At 38.8% G+C, this 26,871-nt stretch overlaps 2 protein-coding genes across 3 annotated transcripts; one reads left to right on the top strand and one right to left on the bottom strand.

Moving 5' to 3' along the window:
• The first annotated feature begins 11,022 nt into the window (after nt 1-11,022).
• Nucleotides 11,023-20,470, top strand: LOC101469155 (uncharacterized). Of its 2 annotated transcripts, XM_076884007.1 has the most exons (6): nt 11,023-11,270; nt 13,127-13,215; nt 15,230-15,320; nt 15,885-16,883; nt 16,917-18,303; nt 18,403-20,470. In XM_076884007.1, the coding sequence occupies exons 1-6, from the start codon at nt 11,192-11,194 to the stop codon at nt 18,485-18,487; spliced, it is 2,730 nt and encodes a 909-aa protein (XP_076740122.1). In that variant the 5' UTR covers nt 11,023-11,191; the 3' UTR covers nt 18,488-20,470. The 2 variants fall into 2 exon arrangements, with proteins under 2 accessions (XP_076740122.1, XP_004545403.4); XM_004545346.6 differs by having other exon boundaries at nt 15,885-18,303.
• A 303-nt stretch (nt 20,471-20,773) lies between these two features.
• On the bottom strand, nt 20,774-24,642 carry wdr77 (WD repeat domain 77). Its single transcript, XM_004544816.3, has 10 exons — nt 24,236-24,642; nt 23,825-24,010; nt 23,603-23,744; nt 23,406-23,455; nt 23,000-23,070; nt 22,825-22,882; nt 21,979-22,050; nt 21,775-21,883; nt 21,625-21,693; nt 20,774-21,547 (listed from the first exon to the last, which is right to left on the bottom strand). Exons 1-10 carry the CDS (start codon nt 24,342-24,344, stop codon nt 21,400-21,402), a joined length of 1,014 nt encoding a protein of 337 aa, XP_004544873.3. The 5' UTR covers nt 24,345-24,642; the 3' UTR covers nt 20,774-21,399.
• Nucleotides 24,643-26,871: the final 2,229 nt, after the last annotated feature.

The following is a 26,871-nucleotide window of genomic DNA, read 5'->3' as shown; positions in this document are numbered from 1 at the left end:
ACACAAAAAGTTCACCCAGCCAAGCAGGACCTGAACCACTCCAGTGCTGTGCCCCTAATGCCCACCCGGTGCTCCAAACAAGAGAGTAAAATGGCACAATCCACTGTATCAAACGCAGCCATCAAATCTAAAAGCACATGAACAACACAGTTCCCAGCGTCAGTAGCTAAAAATATGTCATTAAAAACTTGGAAATTGGAAAACGTCTAAATCATTTTCCAGGAATGTCATTAATTAGCTGTGAGCTATCTTTTCAAGAATTCTGGAAAGAAAAGGTAGTTTGGAGATAGGCTTGTAATTTGCAAAAATTGCAGGATCAAGAGCAGGTTTTTTAATCAGGGGTTTGACTAGAGCATGTTTAAAATCTTTAGGGCATCAAACTAACATCAGACTGTGTTTTACCAGCTCAAGAACCAAAGGTCCAACTGCTGGTAACACCTCTTTTAAGAGTCGAGGAGGGACATCCTTGGAGACCCTGCAGGCTTAAAACGACCAAAAATCTCCTTTAAAGAGAAGAGAGTCACGGGCTCAAACCTGTCAAAGACAGCAGCGCAGGAAGTAGAGACTGAGGGGTCATGAAGGAGAGATTTGAGACCTGTGGAGGAGACCTTCACAATAAAAAAGTGTATAATATTTTCACAGGCTGCAGGCGAGGGCTGGAACCAGTCAGTATGTGGTAAGAGTACTATGAGGTCTTTAAGGTAAGAGCTCTATATGTTGGGTGACAGGGATCTAAGTTATTGTGTTAGTTGTACCTCTCTAGATCGTAGCTGTTGTTGGATATCTATTGAAACCTTTCTTTAAATTTAACATTTGAAAGAGAGAACCTTGAAGATGAGCACCGAGGCATCAATCAGTTCATCTGTTTCAGCAGCTAAATCTTAACACAAAAACACCAGAAAACATATCAAATAGTGAAAGGAATCAGCAACAACAAAACACAGCTAAGTGTTGGACTCTATTATCATATACAGTCTCCTGTTTTTAGAAGCACAAAATGATGTGGACAACCTGAAGTAGTTTTAAATGTAAGGTCTGTGGGACAGTTTGAAGTGTAGAACCCATGGACATTACCAAGTGCTGTGTTTCCTTCACTGAGATGCTCCGTTAGGCCTTTTACTGCAGCTACCTTCAGCTGCTGCATTCAGTTTTGAATCTAATAAATAAAAAGCACGCTCTTTGGGGCTGGAATCAGATAGCCGACTTGGCAACTGAAGAATATCCCATTTCTTTGCCCTGAGAAACTATTTCTTTTTTTCCTTTTGTGTCATCATTCACTCACACTGTGAAATACTGTGTAAACTGTTTTGCGGCATTTGGCTGAATTTGAGCAGAGAGTATAACCCTGTATACTTCACAATCCACCCTGCTACGTCTATCAGCAGTCACATGATTAATAAACGCTAATGACCTTGCTCCACTGGTTCCATTTTAGAGTGTACATGACTGCTGATTTGGCCACTCCTTTTTCTGTTTCTCGGACTGGTTTATTTTGATTGTTCAGCCTAATGATGGCTTTCTTTACTTACATGGACATGTCTTTGGACCGCATGTTTAGAATTCCAGTTAACAATAGCAAATGAAAGTTCAAGACCTGAAATCAACTCCAGATCTTTTATCTGATTAGTTAGTTTGAAATAACAAGTAAGCAGGCTTTACTTGACCTTGAAACAGTTTATCACTTAATTGTCCAAGTACTTCTGAGAACGATGTATCTCCAATAGTTAACTCAGAAATTTAAACCCACTGAATTAAAGCTGAAAGTCGGCACTCCAATTAGATATTGATTATCTGGTCTAAAATCCACTGTGGTGGTGCACCGAAAAATGTATCATTGTCCAAAAATTAATGTATCTAACTGTGTCTGTTGCTGGATGACATGAAAATAAAATGTAAATTTTAAACCACATCATGTACTTAGTTATTGTAATGCTCGGACAAACTGAAGGCCTAAACTTTATCTCAACACTATTGTCAGAAAATCAGAATATTTTTATCAAGAATTTTATGTTTACTCATTATAATTTCTCCATTTTTAAGCTTACTGGAGTGAGTTTACTATAATGCACTTTAGACCAATCAAGTACATTATTAATATACTGGTACCACTTTACAATAAGGCTCCCCTTATAGATGCTAATAAATAGTTTATAGCTATATTATTAATTAATTTGTAAATGCTTTATAAACCATTATTAATGGTTTATTATGCATTAGTTAAGGGTGAGAAAGAGGAAAAAAACTGACCGGTTTCTTGCCAAATAGTGAGCCAAATGTGTTCACCTATATATTTCATCTAGAGTTGCTATATTAAACATTGCCAAAAGTGAGTCTTAAATGTATAATGTCACCATTTATAACACTTAGACCTAAATTACAATCAGTGCTTGAAATAACATTTAACTACTGTCAAAAATGGCAATGTATTGTAAGAGTAACACATGTAAAATTAAATGTGTTTTTTAAAACACCAAACAGTCACCCACTCCAAAAAAAGTTCATGCCAGACTGGTTCAAACTGGAAATATTTTTTGTATGTCCTTAAATAAGCGTCCCAGTGGTCCATCAGGGTGTCGCGCTCCAGTTCCTCCTTAAGAAAAGTCAGTTTCTCTCGCTCCTTGTTAAGAAGGGCAGTTGCAGTAGGGGCAGGATTAGAAGAAGAATCTAAAGAACAAACAATTATTAAATTACAATACTAAAATAATTTATAATCTAAACTTGGGAAACTCAAATAAAATATTGATTAAAAACGGTTACAACTTGAATTTATAAAAAGCCACTTTGTAAAAATTATGTTATATACACATCTGGTGGTTCAGACATTTCTAAAACAAGGCAAATAATTCTTATGTGTACTGCCTTACCAGGGTGTTTAATATAAATTTAATGATGCACATAAACAAAACTAAAAATATACAACTAAGTGATATCAATCGTTTGGAATAACCAATAGTAATAGAGCTATTCACATGTTATGTGATGTTAGTTAGCCACTGTAGCTAGCAGCCAAATGGCTCGGTAGCTAGCTAGCTAGCATTATACTCACCTTCATGTCTAACTGCTGACGTCGTTGGCTTAGTGCAATCTAGATCATCCAGTCTCTGCTTTTTGTATCTCTTCGAACGTGTGCTAACTGTGTAAGTCGCAGACGCACACAAATTTTTATCTTCTGCTCCATCCATGGCGCAGCAACTTGAACGAGCGCCTTCAGTGTGTCTGTTCGTGCCCCTTTGGCTTGACCTTCCAGAGCGCTCCACTGCCTGTCGCGCTCTGAGAGGAGGGGCTTTCCTTAATAAAGTTAACTGTGATTGGATGGTTGTATAAGCTCCTCTGCGTTTAAATTAAATTTGTTTTCCCTCCCTTTGGCAGCAGAACATATTTTTTTAGCATGAATCCAGCGGGTTAGATCTACATAACAAAGTCGGAGATACATTATAACAGGTGAGACAATCCTCTTTTTTGCGTGGGACTATTTTTGATTATAGGGCTTGTTTTATATAGCATGTGAAGTTCTTTAACTCTGAACCGATTTGCACTAGACTCCCATAGAGTATTTTACGGTGTTTCGAGGTGATAATAAAATAAATTACTCATTTTTTTTCCACCAGAATGTCCTTGGGAATGAGATTGCGCGCCAGAATAGAAGGAAAACAAACTAAATATAAGGCACTAAGGCTCATTAAATGGCTGCAGAAGAAACACCTGCTAAAAAAGAAGCTTAGATGTCCTGTTTGTCACCATAAGATGAAAATGATTTCCGTGGTGAAGAAAGACCAATATATGTGGTATGTATAATGCATGATAATGTAGTGCATGTAGTAAATATAACAAAATATTTCGGTTATCAATGCAAGAGGGAGCATTAACCTCTTTTCATTATTATTTTCTTCATACTTAATTTTGTGATTATCTTTTCAATTAATGCTCTTGTTTAAGGGTCCATTTCTTTACTTAACTCATTGATATGTTCTCAGGTGCTGCAAAAGAGCAAGTCATAGGAAAGTTTCCAGAACAATTAGAACTGGCTCCCTCTTTGAGAAATCAAAAACATCTCTTTTCAGTTGGATGAAGTTCATTTACAGGTATATGTAGATGTAGACATTAATAGCAATGCACCTTTCATAATTGAACACCAATACGAGACTTGTGAAATAAAATTAGGGCCTCAGTAAGTAATAATTGCCTCAATTTCTATCACAGATTTTCACAAGGGCTCAGGCTCAGACAAGTAGATATGATCGATGATGAAGTGGCTGGCAGCTCCAGAACACTAGGTAGCATGGCAAGACACATTCGACATGTTTGTATACGTGCAATTAAAAGACACAGAATAAACAATGGACACCGTCTTGGTGGTGACAGAGAATTTGTGGTTATAGATGAAAGCTGTCTAAGGTCATCAGCGAAAGGTTGGTAAACTCTCAGACAGGTTTGTTAGAATCAATGCAGATCTGACTGTGTCCTCTAAACATGGAAACCTTTACCATAATCTAACTAATCAGAAGGTCGGTGGTTCGATCCCAGGCTGCCTCCTGGCTGCATGCCAAATATCCTTGGGCAAGATACTAACCCCATGTTTGCCTACTGGTGGTGGTCAGAGGGCCCGGTGGCGCCTGTGTCCGGCAGCCTCGCCTCTGTCAGTGCGCCCCAGGGCAGCTGTGGCTACAATGTAGCTTGCCATTGCCAGTGTGTGAATGTGTGTGTGAATGAGTGAATGACTGAATGTAGTGTAAAGCGCTTTGGGGTCCTTAGGGACTAGTAAAGCGCTATACAAATGCAGGCCATTTACCATTTACCATAAGTAAAAAAAATTAGTAGAAGCAACCATCTTTTTGAATGTTTCTTTGTAGATATTTAATTTTATTCTTTTTCATTTTAATTCTATTTAATTTTATTCTTTTTGTTTTCAGTATGCACGTGGACGCTTTGGAAATGCATGGAAAAGGAAGAAATGGGTATTTGGAATGATGGGAATTAAAGACAAAAGGCGAAGGCTCGTGTTAAAACTTGTTGAAAAACGATCAAGGCGCCACCTTGTTCCTCTGATCAGACAGCATGTTAAGTTGGGTAGTGCCATTATCAGTGATGAGTGGAGAGCCTACAAGAATGTTTTGACAAACATAGGGTACAGACATTACACTGTAAATCACAGCAGGTGGTTTGTAGATCCTCAATCTGGCAGTCATACACAGCATATCGAAAGGGCTTGGATGACCATCAAAGGACATGTCCGTAGACTAAGAGGAAATCGCACTGAGAAGTTGCTGGAGGAACACCTGATGGTTCTTGAGTGGTCATCTTGGCTTGGTTCGCGACACCCTGATGGACCACTGGGACGCTTATTTAAGGACATACAAAAAATATTTCCAGTTTGAACCAGTCTGGCATGAACTTTTTTTGGAGTGGGTGACTGTTTGGTGTTTTAAAAAACACATTTAATTTTACATGTGTTACTCTTACAATACATTGCCATTTTTGACAGTAGTTAAATGTTATTTCAAGCACTGATTGTAATTTAGGTCTAAGTGTTATAAATGGTGACATTATACATTTAATAATAATAATAATAATAATGGATACTTTATTGATCCCCATGGGGAAATTACTTGTTTTTCTCTGCATTTGACCCATTCACTCAGTGAAGCAGTGGGCAGCCCACTAAGCAGGCGCCCGGGGAGCAGTGTGTAGGGACGGTACCTTGCTCAGGGGTACCTCAGGGTAGCCGTTAAGTGGATTCGAACCGCCGACCTTCCGATCATGGGGCGACCACTTTACCTACTGAGCTATCCCTGCCCACTGCCCATTTAAGACTCACTTTTGGCATTTATAAATGTTTATTAGTGATTAATAAATGTTGACATGTTTTAAACTTTACGACAAAGCTATCTTTTGTCATTTATAAATGTTTATTAGTGATTAATAAATGGTGTTATGCTTTACACTTTACAATAAGGCTCCCATTTGGCATTTATAAATGTTTATTAGTCCTTAATAAATGTTGACATGTTTTAAACTTTACAACAAAACTCTCTTTTGTCATTTATGTTTAGTAGTCATTAATAAATGGTGTTATGCTTTACACTTTACAATAAGGCTCCCATTTGGCATTTATAAATGTTTATTAGTCATAAATAAATGGTGTCATGCTTTACACTTTACAATAAGGCTCCCATTTGGCATTTATAAATATTTATTATTCATTAATAAATGGTTTTATGCTTTACACTTTACAACAAAGCTCCGATTGATAGTTGTGGATATTTATAATGCATTTCTGAAGTACAATTTTATATGATAAAAAATATGTTTACAAATGCTGATTGTGCTTACAGGATAGTAACTTAGTCTGAAATGTTTAATATAGCAACTCTAGATGAAATATATAGGTGAACACATTTGGCTCACTATTTGGCAAGAAACCGGTCAGTTTTTTTCCTCTTTCTCACCCTTAACTAATGCATAATAAACCATTAATAATGGTTTATAAAGCATTTACAAATTAATTAATAATATAGCTATAAACTATTTATTAGCATCTATAAGGGGAGCCTTATTGTAAAGTGGTACCAATATACTGATAACAGTGTATATTAATAACAACGAGTAACTGCAGCTTTGAATTGACTATATGAGCACCACAAATTAAATCCTTCTAAAATATTATGAAATACAAAGTAAAAAGTATAAAGTGTTTTATAAAACTGAATATCAGTGTAAAGGAAACATACTTCTACAAATTATTACTCTGCTACCAGCTGTAATCAACCCCAAATACCCACAGGTTGTTAAACTGTGATGCAGAGTAGATAAAATGCTGTTACAGGTTACTTTAAGGGGTTAGCTCATCTGTTTAAGACTTTTGACCCCTTTTAGCCAAAATCAAATTTATGAGTATCCTGCTTCCACGTTTCTCATCCTTCACTATCCTTAAGAAAGTCACACCAAGGAATGAAGGTTTTCCTTCAGTAATATCAAAGATTTATTTAAGATTAAAAACATTCATTTATCACACAAATGTAATGTTCCAACGTGAGCTAATAGCTAACTGAACAATTATCCAGAGGGTTGAATATAACTCTTGTGATTTGTTTTGTTCAAGCACCTTGCATACATTAATGGAGAGAAAGAGTTGATTACTTTTACAACACGTTATAGTGCCATCATATCTTTGCTTTATCTATATTAGACTTTATTTTAGCTTCCACACACCATAGCATTTTTAAAACTTCAATTACTGTGATTTATGTTGTTCTTTAATAATGTTTGTTTTATATTTCTATGTCAGAAATGTATTTTAGGTCTACCTGTAAATCACATGTGACACATTTTTGCTTCAAAGTGGAAACTATGAGGACATTATGATGCCTATACCTTGTGATGGAAATATGTTTTTCTTTCCTTGTTTTTTATGGCAGGCTCATCTGTCACTCTGGTTCCTGTCTCAGCTTGTCTAACAGAAAGCTGAATGAACACATAGAGTAAGAATCTTTAAGTGACAAATGTCTTTCTTCAGTCACTCTCTGACTGGATCACCAATGTGACTGAAACAGGAATGAAGAAATTTTTTTTTTATGATTTCAGTTCAGTGCAGTTTGGTTTTATTTATGTAGTAAAAGTTATTCTTACAATTTAAGTCCAAAACGTTGTGCTGACAGATTTATTTTATTTACTCCTTCTTCCCAACTGCTATCAGACTCCTGAACAGCTGACCTACCTCATCTGCAATTTGCACATCAGGACAATTTGCACACTAAGTTCACTTTGCACATTAAGCTCCTTTGTATATCCTTTGACATTAACAACTGCTTAACTCACTTGTCTTCATTTACTTATTTATCTTTCACTATTTTTTTTTATCCTTTTTTACCTTATTTATCTTAATATCTTGTCTTTTTTTTTTTATCCTTATTTATGTTGTTCCTTCAACCCTACCTAACTTGGCATTTGTGTATGGACAGCAAAGAAAGAATTTCATTGCACAGAGAAATGCTATTTCTTCTGCACACATGACAATAAACACTTTGAATCTTTGAATCTTGAAAAAAATGGAAGGAAGGAAAAAGGAAGAGATACTATTGAAATAGGACTTCTTTTTAATTTTAAGATATCTGCTTAAATTTCTGTACACTGGCAGAAAGAGGAGTTTCACTGGTCCGGCTCACATGAGATCATCATGTGCTGTATGTGGCCTACAATGTAAAATGATTTTGACACCCCTGCTAACAGAGCAATTAGACAAGCCCCTATGAGCAAGCACTTGGTGACAGTGGGGAGAAAAAAACCCCTTTTACCAGGATCAGAGAGGGACAGCCAGAGGATAATAAGCTACTGTGAGGTCTTTAAGATATGATGGCGCCTGATCATTCAAGAATTTTTATCTGAAGACAAGGATTCTAAATTTGATTCTGAATGTAAGAGAAATCCAGTAGTGAAGTTAAGTCAATATGGGAGAATAATCAACAATTGTGCAGCCTACCAGTAATAAATACATAAACTAGTTTTTCAGCATCACTCTGAGACAGGATGTTTCTCATTTTAGACATACTGCGCAAAAGAATGAAGGCAGTTCTACATATTTGTATAATGTGCTCACTGAACCAAATATCCTGGTCATAAATTACTCCAAGATTCCTCACAGTGGTATTGAAGGCAAAGGTAATATTTTTTTAAAGTAAGGCAGAGTACAGCGACCTCAATTTTGTTTAAATTTAGAAGCAGGAAATTATAGGCTATCAAGGTTTTTATGTTTTCAAGACAGGCCTGAAGTTTAATTAGTTGACGTGTATCAACTTCATGCATATCTCCAAAAAGTTGATTCTGTTCATCTGGACGTAGCGTTTTGTGGGACAAACGTTTCATCTCATGGCCATTGATCAGTGGGTTTTGGTCAGTGGTTGTTGATCAATGGTCATGAGAATTTGCATAATTAAGATTAAGGAATGACCATCCATCCCATTGTTCCTTCAGTTGGCTGGTTTCAGTCATTATGCAATTGTACTGTTTATAAGATTGGGGAAACCTGCAGTCAGCTGAGACTGAAGAAGTCACTTGGATGAGTGACAAAATGTTTCTCCCACAAAACACTACGTCCAGATGAACAGAATCAACTTTTTGGAGATTTACTTTCCCGGATGATTGAGAATGCATCAAGATGAAACTTCATGCATAGATAAAGCTGGATATCATCTGCATAGCCATGAAAACGTATATAGTTATCTATCAGCCAGATATAATTCAGGCCACTGCAGCGCAGTTCCTTTAATACCAAGTGTGTGTTCTAATCTCAGTAGTAGCGTTTTATGGTCAGTACTGGTACTGAACACTGCACTGAGATCTACCAGGGCAAGCACAGAGATGAGTCCATTATAAAAGGCTGTAAAAAGATCATTTGTAACCTTCACTAGTGCCGTTTCTGTGAAACTCTTCAAACCATTCCTTTGTAAACAGTCAGTTAGGCCTAACTTTTTAATAGCTGCTCTTCTAGAATTTTTGATCTAAAAAGGAAGGTTACAATAAACAATGGTTTTACTTTGATAATTGATTTTATTTTTCAGACTTTAAACTATATTCATATGTCATAACAATTGTTTTAGGTGCACATGCAAGACACACAGATAGGGAAATAATTAATCATGTACATAAAAGCAGCAACAGCACACTATAAAATACCCCGTTGCAGGTGAAATGGTACTCAAGCAAAAGTGCTGTCACGGCGAGTGAGAAGAGCCGTGTGAAAAAAAGGAAAAAGAGGATCCAAGCGCAGGCAGTCGTGACGGTCTGAAGGTGATTTATTGACACAAAAATATAGAGAGGCAAACGACAAAACGGAGAACTAAACTATACTGGGACAACTAAACTACAGAGCATGAACACGAACATAAAGCAAGGTGGACGACGGTACAAGATGGTGACGGCACACACGGATGAAACATGGTGGAATACACAGACGGACCAGCAACTATAATGACAGAGGACACGACTTAAATACACACAGAGAAACACAGGGGAATCACACACAGGTGGTGGACACAGCTGGGAATAATCAACAAGACGAGACAGAGGTAAAACTGAACACACTCACACGAGACGCAGGCCTTCACAATAAAACAGGAAACGAGAACACTACACCAAGACGCAGACCTGACACTGAGAGACAGACAGAATGACACATGGAACTTGAACTAAACTAAACGTGAGATACAACCGAGAACAAATCCTTAAACATGAATAAACAGAAACATAGAATTCTAATAATAATAATCATTATAATAATAATACTCATAGCGCCCAAAACCACAATAAACATTCAAAAATAAACTAATCAATTAAAACTCAAAATACTGGGTCGAAACTGACCCAGAACCGTGACAAGTGCAATCAGCAAAATGTACTCTATTAAATGTAAAATCACCGGGAGATAGAAGGAGCCCTTTCAGTATTAGTCTACATCCTTAAAGAGAACCAGTTTATTTAATGTTGTGGCTTTTAATTCATTTTGAATGATTTAATCAAGCACACTTTACAATCTCATTATTAGGTTTATACATTTCTTGGATCAAATTTTTAAGCATAAGCAAAAAATAAAATAAAATAAAATAAAAATAGGATACTAAAATGTTTCGACGTGTTCACATGCTTTGTTTTATTTTACTCTTTGTTTACATTTATGACCATAATAGCAGTGACCTACATGCAATAAACCCCTGTTGTCTTTTTTGATTAAGATGCTATTAAAGTTCACCCGCGTTCCTGAGCATTTTAATGTGATCACTTCGTCCCATATTTAGAGATACAGGTAGACCAGTGCGCTAAAGCTCGGATGCGGATGGCTGACTCATCAAACAGTGAGAGTACAGGCCATTAACGTAAGCAAACCTGTGATTAAAGGACCTGATTCTTTCCACAGGTGAGGTTTGCGCTGGAATGTAAGGAGAGCCGAGGGCCTCACCTGCTGCTGCTGTACAGTCAGAAACAGGGAGGCACAATGAAAGCCGAGTGGGCGGGGTTTGCTCCATTTTCTCTGTCTGTCTGAGAAGTTTGCACCAAATCACTGGAGTCAGGTGTACCTGGAGAAACGCCGTCATTCAGAGCAGCACGTTTGCGGTTTATCCCGGATTTACCTGCCGGCGAGAATGCGCCAATGATCCGCTGAAGCCGAGAATCGTAGCTACGCATCAACTAATCAATAACAATGAAGAAGGGGTCGCTGAATTTTCTGGGTCGAAAGAATCATTCTCTTTTCGACACCAATGTCAAAATGCAGGAGATGGGTGAGTAGAGTCTAGTGCGGTCTGTTTATAAGAGCAGGTATCTACGCCTACAGCGAAGAGCAGCACGACCTTTGGACTTGGTGTTGCAATAGGACACATATGTTTCCACCAAGCTCCAAACTTTAGACGTGCTGACAGGAGTGAATCCTTCAGGTGCTTTAAACAAGTAGCAGCAGGTGTCATCTATGAATTTTGTTCGGTGTTTTTAACAAAAGTAAATCCATATTTTAAATCCAAGAGTCTGGGTCCTCTTCAGACTGTGTTCACTTTGATCCAAGTTAAGATTTCTCAGACAAAACTGAAGTTTTCATCTAGAATAGCTAAATGTGTACCTTGGGTGTATTTCATATGAGTCAGCTACTCTTAGACATACAATCCACGGTGTTATAGATGAAAACAGAAATCTGTTACCGGTACTTTTATTTACCTGACACAAACAAATTCACTCTTCTGGCCACAACAATGCATAACAGCATATTTCCATAGTACAACAGCTGGGCAAGCTCCATCTGCTGAGCAAGAGTGTGTGATGCAGTTTAAAGCCTTAAAAAAAGGAAACACAAGTTAATAGCTTAATAATAAAAATATTACTTTCACACACTGATATCAGTTTACTGATAAGCTCTAAGTGACATTAGTGGAATTTGACTAGTGAAAGCAGAAAAGGAGAGGACAATTTCTATGCAAAGCTGCAACACAGGAGAGATCATTTGCCTATTTAAATCAGAAAGGGGCGCAATAAGAAAAACAAATCATTTGCTTAGACTGGTTTAATACCGCAGCCAATTCATTCTGTAGTTCCCACATTTTTCTGAAATGACACAGAAGTGCATAAAAGCTATGAGGACCTACACCCTGTGACTACTGGGAATAGGTGGGAAAACAGTTCCCTTTCCTTGTCTATTATGACAGGCTCCTCTGTCACACTGCTTCTTGTGTCTGCTTTTGTAATAGAAAGCTAAATGAACACATAGAGTAAGAATCTTCAAGTGACAAGTGTCTTTCAGCAGTCAGTGTCATACTGGAACAAAGGTGTGACTTCTAGGTTTACGTTCTCAAATCATCAGTTTCCCAGGAATGTTATTGCTTGTCTTCCACATCTGAAAATGACTATGGTCATGTTTCGGGTCTCTTCCTCGGTGCACTTTTAAGTCATCATTGAGTGTCTTGTGTCATCCCGTGACTTAGATACATACAGAAAAACCAGGCTTTTCCACTGACATGAAAGACAAATGCGACTGGTCTCTTAACCACTTTGACTTAAGAATGGACGATCATTGTGTGGCACTGTTTGTTTAAAGAACAAAGGGTTATGCTACATAAAAGCAGCAACATTTGGCTGCATGTTATGAAGCTCCTCTCAAAGAGTGAACACAGTTAAAGCGAGTTTTTCCCCCAAGAATAAACCTTGAATTCATTCTTCCAGGCTTTGCGACAGATAAACTATTTACGTCTGGCTATATGATAAACATTGTGGTGTTGTACAGCAAGCAGAAGGTGGTGCAATGGATTTCAGTTGGCACCATAACTGTTTTCCCTTAAACACAATGGTGGACTTTAAATAAAGACTGCAATCATCGGCTCAGTTGTGCATAGCTATTTTGTTGTCAACAACCAACGGCCACACAGCAGATTATTAGGCTGACTGACAGCTACTTAGAGGACACTTGGATGCACACAGTATCTCATTACCTGCACACTGCAAGTGTACAACATCATTGTTTTGGCCTTGACTGGCAGATTAATGATGGAGATTTGATTAGTAATTTAATAGCTGAATCAATTCAATTGAACTTGCTTTGCTACCAGAACTTGCTTTGCTGGATATTAATGATCTACTTTTTTCTTTTTCACAGACAATGTAGAGTTGGTCCTGGGGTCATCTGCAACTCATGAGTCAGGGACTGCAAGTGTGCGAGCTAGACCCACAGTGAAGCATGGTGCTGTGAGTATCTCTGTGAAACCATGTGGTTCACATCAATTTTTACGTTCATTACCCGGTTTCTGAAATTGAAATGACATGTTTTACGTGTCTCCTGTCTCTCTACCCTCACCATAATCAGTCACAGCAGATGGCTGCCTCTCTCAGAGCCTGCCAGAGGCTTCTTCCTGTTAAAAGGGAGTTTTTCCTTCCCACTGACACCAACTACTTCCTAATAGGGGGTCATCTGATTACTGGGGTTTTCCCTGTATTATTGTCGGGTCTTTACCTTACAATGTAAAGCCCTTTGGGGCAACTGTTGTGATTTGACACTACATAAAATGGAATTTAATGAATAAGATTTGCATGTGAACAGCTCCACCATTTTATTCAGTCTCAAACCCTGCGCCTGCAGATGCAAATGAACTGATAGCTGACAGTTTAGTGTTTAAAGAGTTTATTTACTCGTGCAATCTGATGTGTGACGTGGTCCGCACAGTAAAAGTCTCCACAGAGAGATCTCGACTTATTTTCTTCCAGTATCTCATGTGGGAGTGATAATGCTCATTTCTTTTTTTAGAATGACATGAAATATGACTATAAAAAAACGACATATCTCACAGCGATGCTGTCTCAACAGGTAATTTGCAGAAAACACGATCAATGATCTTCTGCAGGTCACATCACGCTGCGCACAAAAGCTACAGCTGCCAAAGTTGCCATAGGACATTAGAGCAAGTCAATTACAATTTAGTCTTGCACTTAAAGTCTCCCATTGCATTGTCATGTTGCAGACAAAAATGCAAAGCTCATCTGAGCACTTGGTTCACACACCTCAGCTCAGTGTTTTCTGGGAGTGTTCTGTGAATGTGTCTGTGGCATGTGGATGCGGCACACCCTGCAGCACATGGGCAGGACAGCTCTGAGCGCTGCGACAGATGAACGTGAGTCATAGCGCGGAGAAAAGGCGAGATGGAATCAAACTGGATCATACGCTGTCTTTAATGGCACGCCCTCGCTCCGTGATGCAGTTTTCATACCTTTCCAAATAGCTACGCAACTGGGATTATTAGCAAAAGAGGGTGTTATTCAAGGTGTGATATATCTTTTAGGACAGCAGCTGCCTGAAACTGAAGATTTTTATTCTTATCTATTGATGCTGATTTAATTCATTACTGCATACAATCAGCATGGCTGAAACGTGGTATAAGGGGAGCTCTTAGGGCATAAATTGAGTCCAGTTAAAAATGTCCTTGTTGCTTTCCTCCTCAAATGGTCTGCAGCAGACTAAGATCAAAAGGATACAGCTGTTATGTATTCCTGGACTGAATATCTGCCCATTTGAAGGACATATAACTTTCCAAGTTTCTTAGATTTGTATTGTGTCAACACAGTCTCTATTTATTTGGTGTCGTAGAGAGAACAGCAACGTACTTTCCATAACTCTTCCTCTATTTTGCCCCTCTTGCCTACAACATAAAACACCCATGTATCTAAGTAACACGCAGTTTTCTCAGCCAGGCCCATCTTAGACAATGTGATGAATAATAGGTGTATCCTCTGATTCACCAAATATTTCTCATCACTCAAGTATGCAAACGTGTTTTCTTTTATTTTTTTTAAACCTCTAGCTGTTTTATGTTGAAGAAGCCTAAAGGTTATACATGTACCTAAGTTGCTGCAAAGCAGTCTGACATATTTAGTACTTAATTTTGTGAACATAAGGCACCGTAAACCACCATCATAGAATTTTCACGTAACAGCACATTGAAATGATTTTGGCAGCTACTTCAGTTCTGCTGACGCTAAAAATGCTGCAAGCATTGCACAGGCCAACCTGTTTTCAAGGAACACTGAGAGCTGATATAGTTGAGAACTGGTTTGTGCACCTCAAGACCAAATACTTGCCAGACAAAAATCTCTGTACATACAGGCTACAGTATATAGCCTTATCGCAATTTTACTGTTGATCTTTGTCTCTTGTGTTAAGAGGTTTGAAAAATCAAGTCTGATGGTGTTTAATTTTCTTCCCTTGCAGTCCTTGTCTGAGAGTTTCCAAGGCTTTGCTGTCCCAATGCCGAAAGTCCCTCTCCTGCCCCCTGTCAATGGTCCAAAGACCAACGGTTCAGGTGAGCATCTAGCTACCTTCCAATATGTACTTTAGGTTTAACTTGACTAAAAGGCAAGAATCCCATTAATTAGACCCTAAAAAGTCCACATAACTTGTGGGGCTTTTGCTCAGACTCGGTTGATGGATCACAGCAATCAAAATAAAGAGGAAAAAAAGGAGGGCAGGTTAATGTTTGCTCGGGCATTGCTCAATAACTCCCCCTGAAAATGTCCAAACGGTCATACCAGATGCCAAATATATTTACATAATGGGAGTGTTAGCATTCTCAATAATAAGTGGAAACCATTTACTTCTTTTATTTCCTTTTTTAACAATTCTAAATTTATGTAAGAAAGCTGAATTTAAAGCTTTATAAAGAATTTTCTTATTCTTTATAATCGTTTCTGCCTCTTTAATAATATTCTTATTATTGCATATTATATGCACAAATGAATTGCACTCTTTAAATGAAACAGACGGATTTCAATTTTAGTCTCTTATTTATGCAGCAAGTTTGCATATTTGAATACTGTGTCTGTTTCTGCAAAAACCTTTCTCATTTGTCCTGTCTTCTCATCCACAGTTGGTTGGGATCCATTGTCCAATGGCTCCATTACTTCAGTGCCTAACCTTGATAAAGGGGAAATATTTGTTCCTCCTCCTCCTTCTGTAGCACCTCCACCACCTCCAAGTGAATGGATTCCACCTCCACCAGACTTCCTGGGTGACTTAAACACTCTAGACCTAGCAACCATACAGCCTCCTTCCATGCCCGCACCAAACCCTCCTTCAGTAGAACCAAAGGATTTATCCTTCCTAAAACCACCACCAATGGCTCCACCAAAGCCTCCATCTACCACTTCTACTGGCTCTCCATCATCCATACCCATCTCTAGTCCACCATCAGCTCAAGTTCCAGAGCATCCAAAATTTGCCGCCCCACAGCCCCCTACTGAAAGGCAACAGAAGACTCAGAAGAAACCTCCTCCAAAGCCCATTAGAATTTCCTCAGTCTCCAACTCTGACTCCCCCCCACAGACTCCTGCACCACCACCCCCTGTGCAGACACCCACATTGTCCACTTTCAATCCCCAAAACACAGCAAAGGTTAACACTGCTCCTAAGACCTCATTTCTCAATGTGTTTGAAGACCGTGACAAAAAACCTAAGCACATGTTACTCCTGGAAGATTCCGGGTCTTCCAGCTCTGGCCCTGTTCTCGTCAAGGTGGACGGTAATGCTCCCAAAGTGCCTACACTATCTAAACCAGTTCCCATTGTAAAGGAGCTGGAGGAGAATTTACAAGTTGCCCAACCTTCTGAATCTACCCTATTTGAGCAAAAGACAGTGACTAAGACAGAGACTAAGACAAAGGCTAAAACAGAGACAATTTCAGTGCAACCAGAAATAACCAAACCAGTACAGCCACCGCCTCAGAAGTCTCTACAGCTTGATGAAGTTGACAATACTCAGATTAATTTAGAGACAAGCAAGGACAAACTTGGAGAGAACCAAGGTCCAAAAGCAGAAAGTCCAAAAGCAGAAAATCCTAGAGAGTACCAAAGTCCAGCCCCAGTCAAACCTGGAGAGTACCAAAGTCCAGCCCCAGTCAAACCTGTACGGTATCAAAATCCAAACCAGAAATACAGTCCGATATTGGATCACAAACTACGTAACCTGAAAGGAAGTGAAACCCATGGAGCACGAGACGGGAATGCAGCTTCTCCGCTGGCTCTTCTAAAGGCAGCTAAAGAAAGAGAGAAAAACAGAACGACGCACTCTGTTTCACAGGAAAACAGTGGAAAGAACAGTGAGCAGCCAAGTATTCACTCAAGTGACCTTTCAAGTTCTGGCTCTTCAGCTGTAAAACTGACAGAAAAAATATTACCAGAGACTCCAAAATCCTTCAGTCCAGTAGACCGTCCACAAACAAATGATGCTCCTGAAACTTCAAGCAGTCATGCCCTGGTCAATGGTCAGGCACCATCTACCAGTCCAGCTCTCAACAGGATTATAGAAACCCCTGCTGTTAGCAAAAAAGCAGAGGAGAGACAAAAGGCATATCAAAGCAGCTCACTGTCTCAGACTCCACAACCTGAGGGCAATAAAGATGGGTTCAGCATGCCATTACTGCCTCCACCACCAGAGTTTGATGATTTAAGCAAGATTATGGACCTGCCACCTTCCATCATTCCACCGGACCCTCCCACAAAAAAGGCACCGTCACCACCTGTAACCTCTCTTTCCCCTGCCTCAGTTCAGTATCCTTTGAATAAGACACAACCCTCTGCAAGTCCTCCCTCTTCAGTTCCACCTCCTCCTCTGAAGACAGCACCTTCAGCTTCAATTCCACCTCCTCCTCTGAATACAGCACCTCCCTCTTCAATTCCACCTCCTCCTCTGAAGACAGCACCTCCCTCTTCAATTCCACCTCCTCCTCTGAAGACAGCACCTACAGCTTCAATTCCACCTCCTCCTCTGAATACAGCACCTCCCTCTTCAATTCCACCTCCTCCTCTGAAGACAGCACCTCCCTCTTCAATTCCACCTCCTCCTCTGAATACAGCACCTCCCTCTTCAATTCCACCTCCTCCTCTGAAGACAGCACCTACAGCTTCAATTCCACCTCCTCCTCTGAATACAGCACCTCCAGCTTCAATTCCACCTCCTCCTCCTCTGAACCACCCACCTCCTAATGTCCAACCAAAGACACAAGTCCAGACAAAACCCAAGCCAGACTCCACTCAGCCAGCACGCACTCTGGAACAAAGACATTTTGATCTCCAGTGCATCCTAAAAAAGAAGCTGGAGGAAATGGCCCCCAAAATTTCCCACCAAAAGGAAGATGTAGAGCCTTCCTCTGATGAATGGGAGTCCAATGACCAGCTCAAATCACCAACTACCAAATATCACCAGAAAGCAGCAACTCTGGACATGAGGGAGCTGCAGCGTAAAGTGAACAAAAAATATCCAGATAACTCGCCAACAAAAGCTTTGACCAGGTAAGACTGTCATGCTCAAATGTCACACATTGACTTTTTAAGATGCCAAAACTCACTGGTTGGCTAATATATTCATACATAAAATGTTCTTCTTTTCAGCAATGGGCCGAAGTCTAAATATCAACATGGTATGACTTTCACAGTTCGGCCTGGAACCAAAAATCCTATTACTTATCATGAGTAGCGGGGATTATTAAGGGTCTTTCGATTCTTGGACATGTTGAGACCTTCAACACAGACTATGGGACACAACGTGTGTGAAACTACACTTTTATCAGCAGCAGTGTGGACCACAGCTGAAAAAGAAGGCTTCACACAGGTTATTTACACACTGGGTAGCAAATATGTTAAGAATGCCTGTTGACAAAGGACTGCCGAATCATAAAGACAAACACGACACAGTCACTGTCAAATGGTGTTTTCTTTTCCATTGTGTCACAGTCAGAAAGAACGTTTTAAACATTTGTGTAGTTGCTGCTAATTATTTAGTCTTAAGCTATATTTTGCTATATGTTGACTTTTTAACCATAGCTTTGGGTAATGTTATTGTATAGGAAAACTCCATTAATATTCAAATAAAAAAAGTTAAAAGTTTTTTTAAAGTCTTTTATAAAACAATGAGAAATTTTAATTGTAAAATATAGTAATTTGGAGCATAACTGTTATTATTTCATGCTGTAATTACCTGCCAAATAATGGGAAATGTTCTTTCACTGTTACATCTCGATTATGAAAGTCTTATGGCGCAAAGTAGTAGGGGTCTAGTGTGATTCTCACATTTATCCCAAAAAATCCTTTATGGTTTGTATTGGATTTTCTATACTACTACGATAAAGAGTGTTAATCTAGTTACGTATACATTGTTATTGATGGAGATATCAATTTGTATAATATGAAAATCGCATTTGGACATTGCAAGATGTAGTTATATGTACATGTTAAAGTTGTATATAGAAAGTCATCAAATTAAGACATTCAACTCTAAGTAGGAAATAAATGTAACAAATTGCTGAGTACACATGGCTTGCATGTGTACTCAATTGTATGTAAAAACACTGCAGTGATTTGCATCATCCTAGTAATTAAAGCTTTTAGCTGTGGCTCAGAATGTAAGTGCAGATTTAATATACTGGTAAATTCCCAGGGTGCAGTATTGTTTAGTTTGTGGCTTTAGTTTGTTGTTAGGTGGTTGCTAGACAGTGTGACATCATCGTAATATGTCATGCTTAGTTTTTGGGATATAAATTATGTGTTACTATTGTGAAATTAAAATGATACAATAGTTTCATAAGGCTCTTGTAGGTGCATAAAAGCTACAAATGTGTCATTGTGCCACATTGTCAGGTGGCTGCTAGGCAACATGATGACCTCATAATATTTTATATAAACAAGAATCGTCAGGGCCCCATGAAGAACCTGTGTGCCAACTCCAGATCATGTAGGAGCTTGTGTGCAAACAGATTTTTTTGTATTAAAGTAAGATATAAGCTAGCTGAAGAACTGGTTTAAGTTTTTTTTTCCCTCCTAAGAATTGTCCCAAATAGCATCACGCAATTAATTCCAAATAATTCCAAGATTCTGCTAACGAAGAAATTTAGATTTAATTATTAGGCGTTTTTTGTGGTTGTTGACGCAAATAACCAAAACACATCAAAGCACATGTAATTCAACAGACCTCCATGAAAGGCCTTAAATGTACCAAAAGTTATAGATCATTATCTACATCAGACCTCACATTGACACTGTTAGTGAATGACTGGGGTCTGCGTCAGCCACATCCTTACCAACACAGTGGTTTATATTTACAGGGCATGTGATCAAAAAGTTCCACCAATAAAATAAGAAACATACTCAATTTAGCTACTATGCTACTCAAGATGGTTTCCTTCATCGCTTCTCTGGGGCTGCCATTGCTTCTGCTATTTATTTTTATTTTTAGATGGCTTCACTGAAGTCCCACCCCATGTGTTGAAATGTCTTCTGCGTCAAAGTGAACCATTCTGAATCTGGAAGATTTAAGAGTGGTTTGTCTGAGGTCGAGCATTTTTGTCCTGTTTTTTTTTCCCCCCCTATATTTACTGGGTAAAACACCATCACTGTCAGTGCACAGTTGTACTGTAACATCCTGGGTAAGCATTCTTTTCAAATAAAAAACTTTCACTCACAACCAAGTTGTATTTCCTTCTACTATTGTCCTTTTCCACAAAATGAATTTCCAAGTTAAAAGCCTAACAGGAATTCCAAGTATCAACTCCAAAATAGCTGCAGTGCTGGAAGCAGTGCAGAGGTGCATAAGGACATGACCTTGAAGGAGGGGGTTGAGGTTTATGGCTTTTCGGGGAAGAGGAACTTATTGACTGCACTTTGTGTATCCTTGAAAACTCCTCTTATTCCCACTACCTCACAGTAGTAACAGTTTATCATATCTGATCTCAGTAAACACAAAGAACACACCAAATGATGCCACTGATAACATTAAGTTACCTTTAATGTAAAATTCTGCAATACAAATGTGCTGCTTTGATGCAGTTACACAAAGACAAACTATACAGTATGAAAGAAGTGGATAGTGAGGCTGTGATTAGTAGTCATAGAGAGAATAAAAATATGGACGCAGCTATCTGGTCAGAAAAATTAATCAAATGAAGTCAAAGTGCTATAAGCCTACATTTGATGTGAAGACCACCTAAGGGCGAAAGCTGCAGTTGCAAAAAGACTCTCCTACAGAATTCCTCCTATACCCTTCAATAGCTCACTTAGTGGCTAACGACGTGTCAATCGCGTCACTAGCCAATGACTAAGCATTTTAGATCAGACCTGCCCCTCTGTAGAATGTCCATTTTTTACAACCAAGATGGGGACAGCAGAAACGCTCATCACTATGTAACTAGGTCCATTTTATGCTCTCTATGTTAGTAATGCACAAAAACCATGACTAGGAGAGCAGAATTCCCAATATTGTGCGGTTTTTGGGGGCTAAATTAAGGTGAGAGCTTTCAATAGATTTTCATTTCTGCAAAATGACACCTCAGGAATGAGGGGAGAGTAGTGAGGGGAAAACAGTGCTTTCCTTCAGTGCATTTCCAACTGATCGGTCTAAGAAGAGGAACTGGGAATGCCATCAGCTGGACCCACTTTATGGTGAAGCACATGATGATCCCAGCCTACTGTTGTGAGGGTGGAGGAGCCATTGTGAAGCCAGCTCACACCTTTGACATAGTCCTGGTGCCGCCGGTCTCTGAGTCTACAAACAAATATGTGATTAGTGTTTTTAATAATACAACAAACTAAATGCTTTCAGCATGAAGTACAAGCACTCACATTTCTCGCAGTTCAGAGTCCATAACAGCAACGCTACAGTCATCACTAACAGAGGCTAGCAAGGGTGTGCTGGGAAGAAAAGGAAGACGTCAGAATTTTGTAAAAGAGCAATAAAGCCAAAGGTGAGATCGTGACACACTTTACATTTACCTGTGTGTGGAGAAGGCCAGCCCATTAACTCTACGGCTGTGAACGTTCTCCACCTGAGACGGCTCCGATCCCAGGAAATCTTTCACAGTCACCCTGCCGAGCTCATCGCCTGAGACACGATGAGAGTGAAAGAAAAAAAGGAAATCAACTTTTTCTCAATTAAACTCAGCTTTTAATCAAATGTGACCAAGTGCAGCATCTTACCAAAAGCAATGGTGCTTCTGTGGTGAGGGTGCCAAGCTAGAGAAGTAGGGGAGCAGCTATGTGACTCTACATCTGAGGCAAAACAAAAACAGAAACTGAGAATGCGCTTGCCATCTGTCATTACTTACACAGGACATCCTGTACAGCATAGACACTGACATATTTCCAAGAGAGCCTATAAACAGATTCCAGGAACAATAAGACAAATTCCTTCTTTAATCATCCAGAAAAAAATCAAACACTAGGTAGCTAATTAGGTAATTAGGCACTCTATATAACTCTTTACCCCTTGAAAGTAACCCTTAAAGCTCTTTTGTGAACTGAGAGGTTTCTGTCATATTTCAGGCCTGCTTATAGTACTAAATGATGGGATCTGGATCTAAAGTTAGTGAGGGTGGTTTCTGCCTATGCAGCCACTCCTGGACAAACCTGAAAACTACTATAATGGTCCTGAAATCACATCTTTATGGGTTTGGAGGTGTCAAAATCCATCATTCGGAGGACAGATAAAGTCTCCAAATGTGGGGGAAAAGTTAAGGCTCTGGATTTGGATTGATTACTTTGGTAATGGCTGCGTATTTGGAGGAATCAACTCCATTGCAGGTGCAATAGTCTCTACCTGCTAGGTATTAGTATATACTCCTATTTTAGCACATATACATTTGCAGAGTGAATGACTGCTGCATAGTGTGTGTACTGGCATAAATATGTAAACATAACTGTTTGTTTTGGAACAAATTTTACTCTCTGTCATACTTAATTTCCTGTGGAGCTCTTCCAAATCTCGACTATTCTTGCAGTAGTGTTTGGCAAAAGTGGTTATCAAAGCTTGGTGACGTAGCTTACCTATTCTTGATGCAGGTTTGTTGGGCTTCCTCCTGTCCCACAACAACACACGGCCGTCCTAAAGAAGGGGTGAGAAGAAGAAGTAGTTTAGTTTATCTGAATGATTGCAGCTCTGTGGTCCAAAAAATAAACCTCACTGACAAAAATGCAAACAACATGCTGATTAGTATCTTACTTGGCTACAGGAGAGAAACAGAGACTCATCTGTAGGACTGCAGGCAACACAAGCGACTGGCTGTGTGTGCACTGGCGGAAGAAAAAACCCAAGAACTGTTGAGTTAAACTTTTCACATCAATGACATTTATGACATTTTTGGCTTTTTAAAACCATTTTAATATAAAACTTTCCTTCAGCAATTAATCGTTCCAAAGAGTCAATAGGAATATGACACTGGGATAGTCTGGTAATTTCAGCAATAGAAAAAAAACCCTTGGTAAATTAATTAATCTAAAATCTATACATACAGGAATGCTACCAAAAATAAACATTCTTTGCTTTTATTTTTCCACATTGAGGGGAAAAAAGCATTTTTGTAAGTTTTGTGCATTTCTGTATGAAGAACTGTTAAGATGATGCTTACCATTGTAGGTAGTGACAACTGTTTCCTGACTTAGATCCCAGACTTTAATTCTGTAATAATAAGCAAAGATGCACTTTAAGGGATGACAACTCAAAAATTAATTAAGCCAAAGTTTGAAACAAAAGCAATTAACATTGCTTCTGCTCTGTTGTGACAGGTGGAATGGTGTATGTATGTTCATGTAAAACAAGTCTAACCTGCAGTCCATGCTGCCAGTGACTGCAGCGGTTGCTCCAACCACGGGGCTTACTGTGGTGACAATATGGTCATGATCATGCTTGGTAAAGCGATTAACCAGTAGACATTCATCCTCTGCTAGTTCCCAGAGCTCCAAGGCACCTGCACAGAAAAATGAGGCCAGTTTCATACAAGCCTCAAGTGTGTGCTTGATTCATCTGCCATAAAAAACATTTCATTACCTGAATCTGACGCAACAATAATTCCCTTCTCTGACACCCATTTGACATCTGTGACACCAGCCTCAGTCTGCACACCAGCTTTGCAGAATCCCTCACTGGGGGCCTGGTCAGGGTCGCTGTAGATCCAAACAGATCCCTGCCAGCTTCTGCCAGAGAGGCTGGAGGCACCAAGTAGCAGGGTGCCATCTGTGGAGAAAACCCAACGAGAAAACCCTTCAAATATCTATATTTTCATTCATCGCCTGCCAGTTAAGATTACTCTGACTAGTATTCAACATAAAATGTTATTTATTTAACATTTCCAACGTAGGACTTGAACAGTTTAGCACAAATGTAAACACACTAATAATAACCAACTAGCGGCTCCACGTGTTTACACGTTAACCTTCAGCTAGCGCTCCTTTTCCCTACCTGCTCTGTATTGTGCCGCGCACAGGTGCCTCTCCATGCACGCTGGAGCATTGGGGGGTATGTCCCACCGGTTTTCCTTGGTCATGCTAGTATCCACGGAACTATTCATCCAGAAACCGCACTTTAAATGTTGATGAGATTTCCTAAACTTCTACAACACAACTCCTGCGTTAGCTAGCTAATGCTACTGCAGAAATGCTGCAGGCTTTGTCTTTAGTTTATTTGGAAAATATTATTACTATCATTAATAGTACACAGTCGGTTCCTAAAAACACGATTAAGCCTGAATGCATGAAAAACGAGTCCGTAATTTTTTCGTTTCGCGAATGAATGACCGGGAGAAGCGCAACACATGGGACTATTAGCAAACACTTCCTGTCTGGTGTAGCTTTTTCCTTCTTCTTCTTCTTCTTCTTCTTCTTTTTGGCCGCATGCACAGTTCCAGACATGTTACTGCCCTCTGCAGTATTATTAGGCTTATGCGGCCTCTTCAAAGGTTTAATGCTGTAACGTAATGCAGCACTGCCACCTGCAGTTACTATAGTTTTGTATTTCTATATCATGTTTTTATGTTTTTATTTATTTCGTTTTAACTTTTTGTTTTGAACGCTGTTTAGTTTCAGTTAATTTTCGGAGTGCGTTTGCTCATTTACTTTGAGTTTTTATTCGTTTCAGTGTTAGAATTCTTTTTTTTGATGATAACTCATATTTATAACTTATGGATGGCAAATAATGCTGATGCCTTTTTTCTCCCTGTGGCAGAAACAAGTTTTTGTTGTAGCTTCTTTCTTCCGAAAAATAAGACATAATTCCAGCCTGTACTTTGATGTGAACTCCCATGTCAGTTAGTTAGTATGTTAGTTACAGACAAATCAGTCCGTGAGTTAATCTTTTCTTTTATTACATTTTTTCATTCCCAGGCTGATACAGCTAGCTACAGATACGAACTTCTAGATTCGCAATTCGGCAGATAGCCTATTTTGATGTTTATTTCACTTTTGTAATGCTCGTGCCGAGTCAACAGGAACATCAAAGCTAACTGAACTGCTTTAAAGCTCTTCAGCTTTTCATCACACCATCTGGTTTTGATCATAAAGATAAAATAAACCTGATCACTGCCTTTTGTAGATGGCATTGTATCTGCTGATAGGTTCATTGTTCACTGTAAAACTTGGAATTTCTACAATAACTTAAGGTATTATTATTATTATTATTATTATTATTATTATTATTATTATTATTATTATTATTATTATTATTATTTACAGCATATTTACTGTTTTATAATTTATTACAGGATTAGCATTGTTTTTTCCAGTTAATATGAGTGTAGCACTATTAGCTCTTTGAAAAATAAAGCAAGTTTAAACATTACATTTAAACCATCAAAAAAATGTGAATGTCTGCCATCCTAATATCGTCTAGTAACACAGCTATTTCATCATTAGCAATTCTATTAAAATATTCACCTAATGATGGAACGAGATGCAAAGACAGAGGACCACAAACTTATCTTGAAGGGGTATCTGTCTACCACAATCTATCCAATAGTTGAGATTCCTCTTTCTAAATATCACAGTAGAAGAATTGAGAATAACTACTTCATTGTCACACAACAAGATCAATGTTCATATTAGTGAATCTTTCAATAAAAGGATTTCAAGCTGGGTGACAGGTTTCCCCAGTGCCCTCTTATTGCCCAAGAAATCTGATATTGTCCTGTTTTCTGGGGCTTTAGAAGATAAATTCTGTGCCACAAGTCATATGTGACTATGGCATGACTATTTGGCCAGCTACATTCAGAACTTAATTTGATGTATAAATTATGTTACATATATTTTCCCTTTTTTTCAGGTCTTCAGGATTGGGAGGACATCAGACCCCCTTCTGCTATTTCACATAATTCCCATGTCCTCCAAGATCCTATTGTTTTTTGCCATCTCTTATCAAACAGGAGGCTGAGCTGGAGGTGGAAAAGCTGAAGATGCTAAGACTTTTATCGGGAGTGACCACAACTGACAGCTCAGGCTGAGCAGTTTGGAGAGAAAGGTAGAGAGGCAAGACTGAGAAGGCTTGGACGTTCTCACCGGGGACGGTGGAGATATTGGACAAAAGATGTTAAATATGCCATTTAACATGCCATTCATGGATTTAGTGATGGAGGACATTCAGAGGGTTGGTTGTCAAAGAGAACGCTAGGGATAGGGTGAGGGTGGAGGCTGATGATTCACTGTGGTGACCACTGGTTGCAGCCAAAAGAGGAAGAAAACATTGTTGATATATTTTAAAGCATTTTTAAACTTCATGTGCAAATACTGCAAAAAAAAAAAGTAAACGAAGAAGAAAAAGCCATGACATAACATTATGGATGTAATATCCATTGGAGGTAGAGCCGGTCATCTACTAATCAGAAGGTTTGTGGTTCAATGGTTTAACTGGCTGCTCCAGTCTGCATGCCAAATATCCGCGGCCAGATTCTAACTCCAAGTTCTTATCCGATCCATCCATTGGAGTATAAATAAATAAATGAATGATTGAAAGAAAGAAAGAAAGAAAGAAAGAAAGAAAGAAAGAAAGAAAGAAAGAAAGAAAGAAAGAAAGAAAGCATAGAAAAAAATTTATGAATAGGTAAATGA

This window comes from Maylandia zebra, linkage group LG5, assembly GCF_041146795.1.
Source record: "Maylandia zebra isolate NMK-2024a linkage group LG5, Mzebra_GT3a, whole genome shotgun sequence".
Lineage (NCBI taxonomy): Eukaryota > Metazoa > Chordata > Actinopteri > Cichliformes > Cichlidae > Maylandia > Maylandia zebra.
This window is presented reverse-complemented; position numbering and strand designations above follow the sequence as displayed.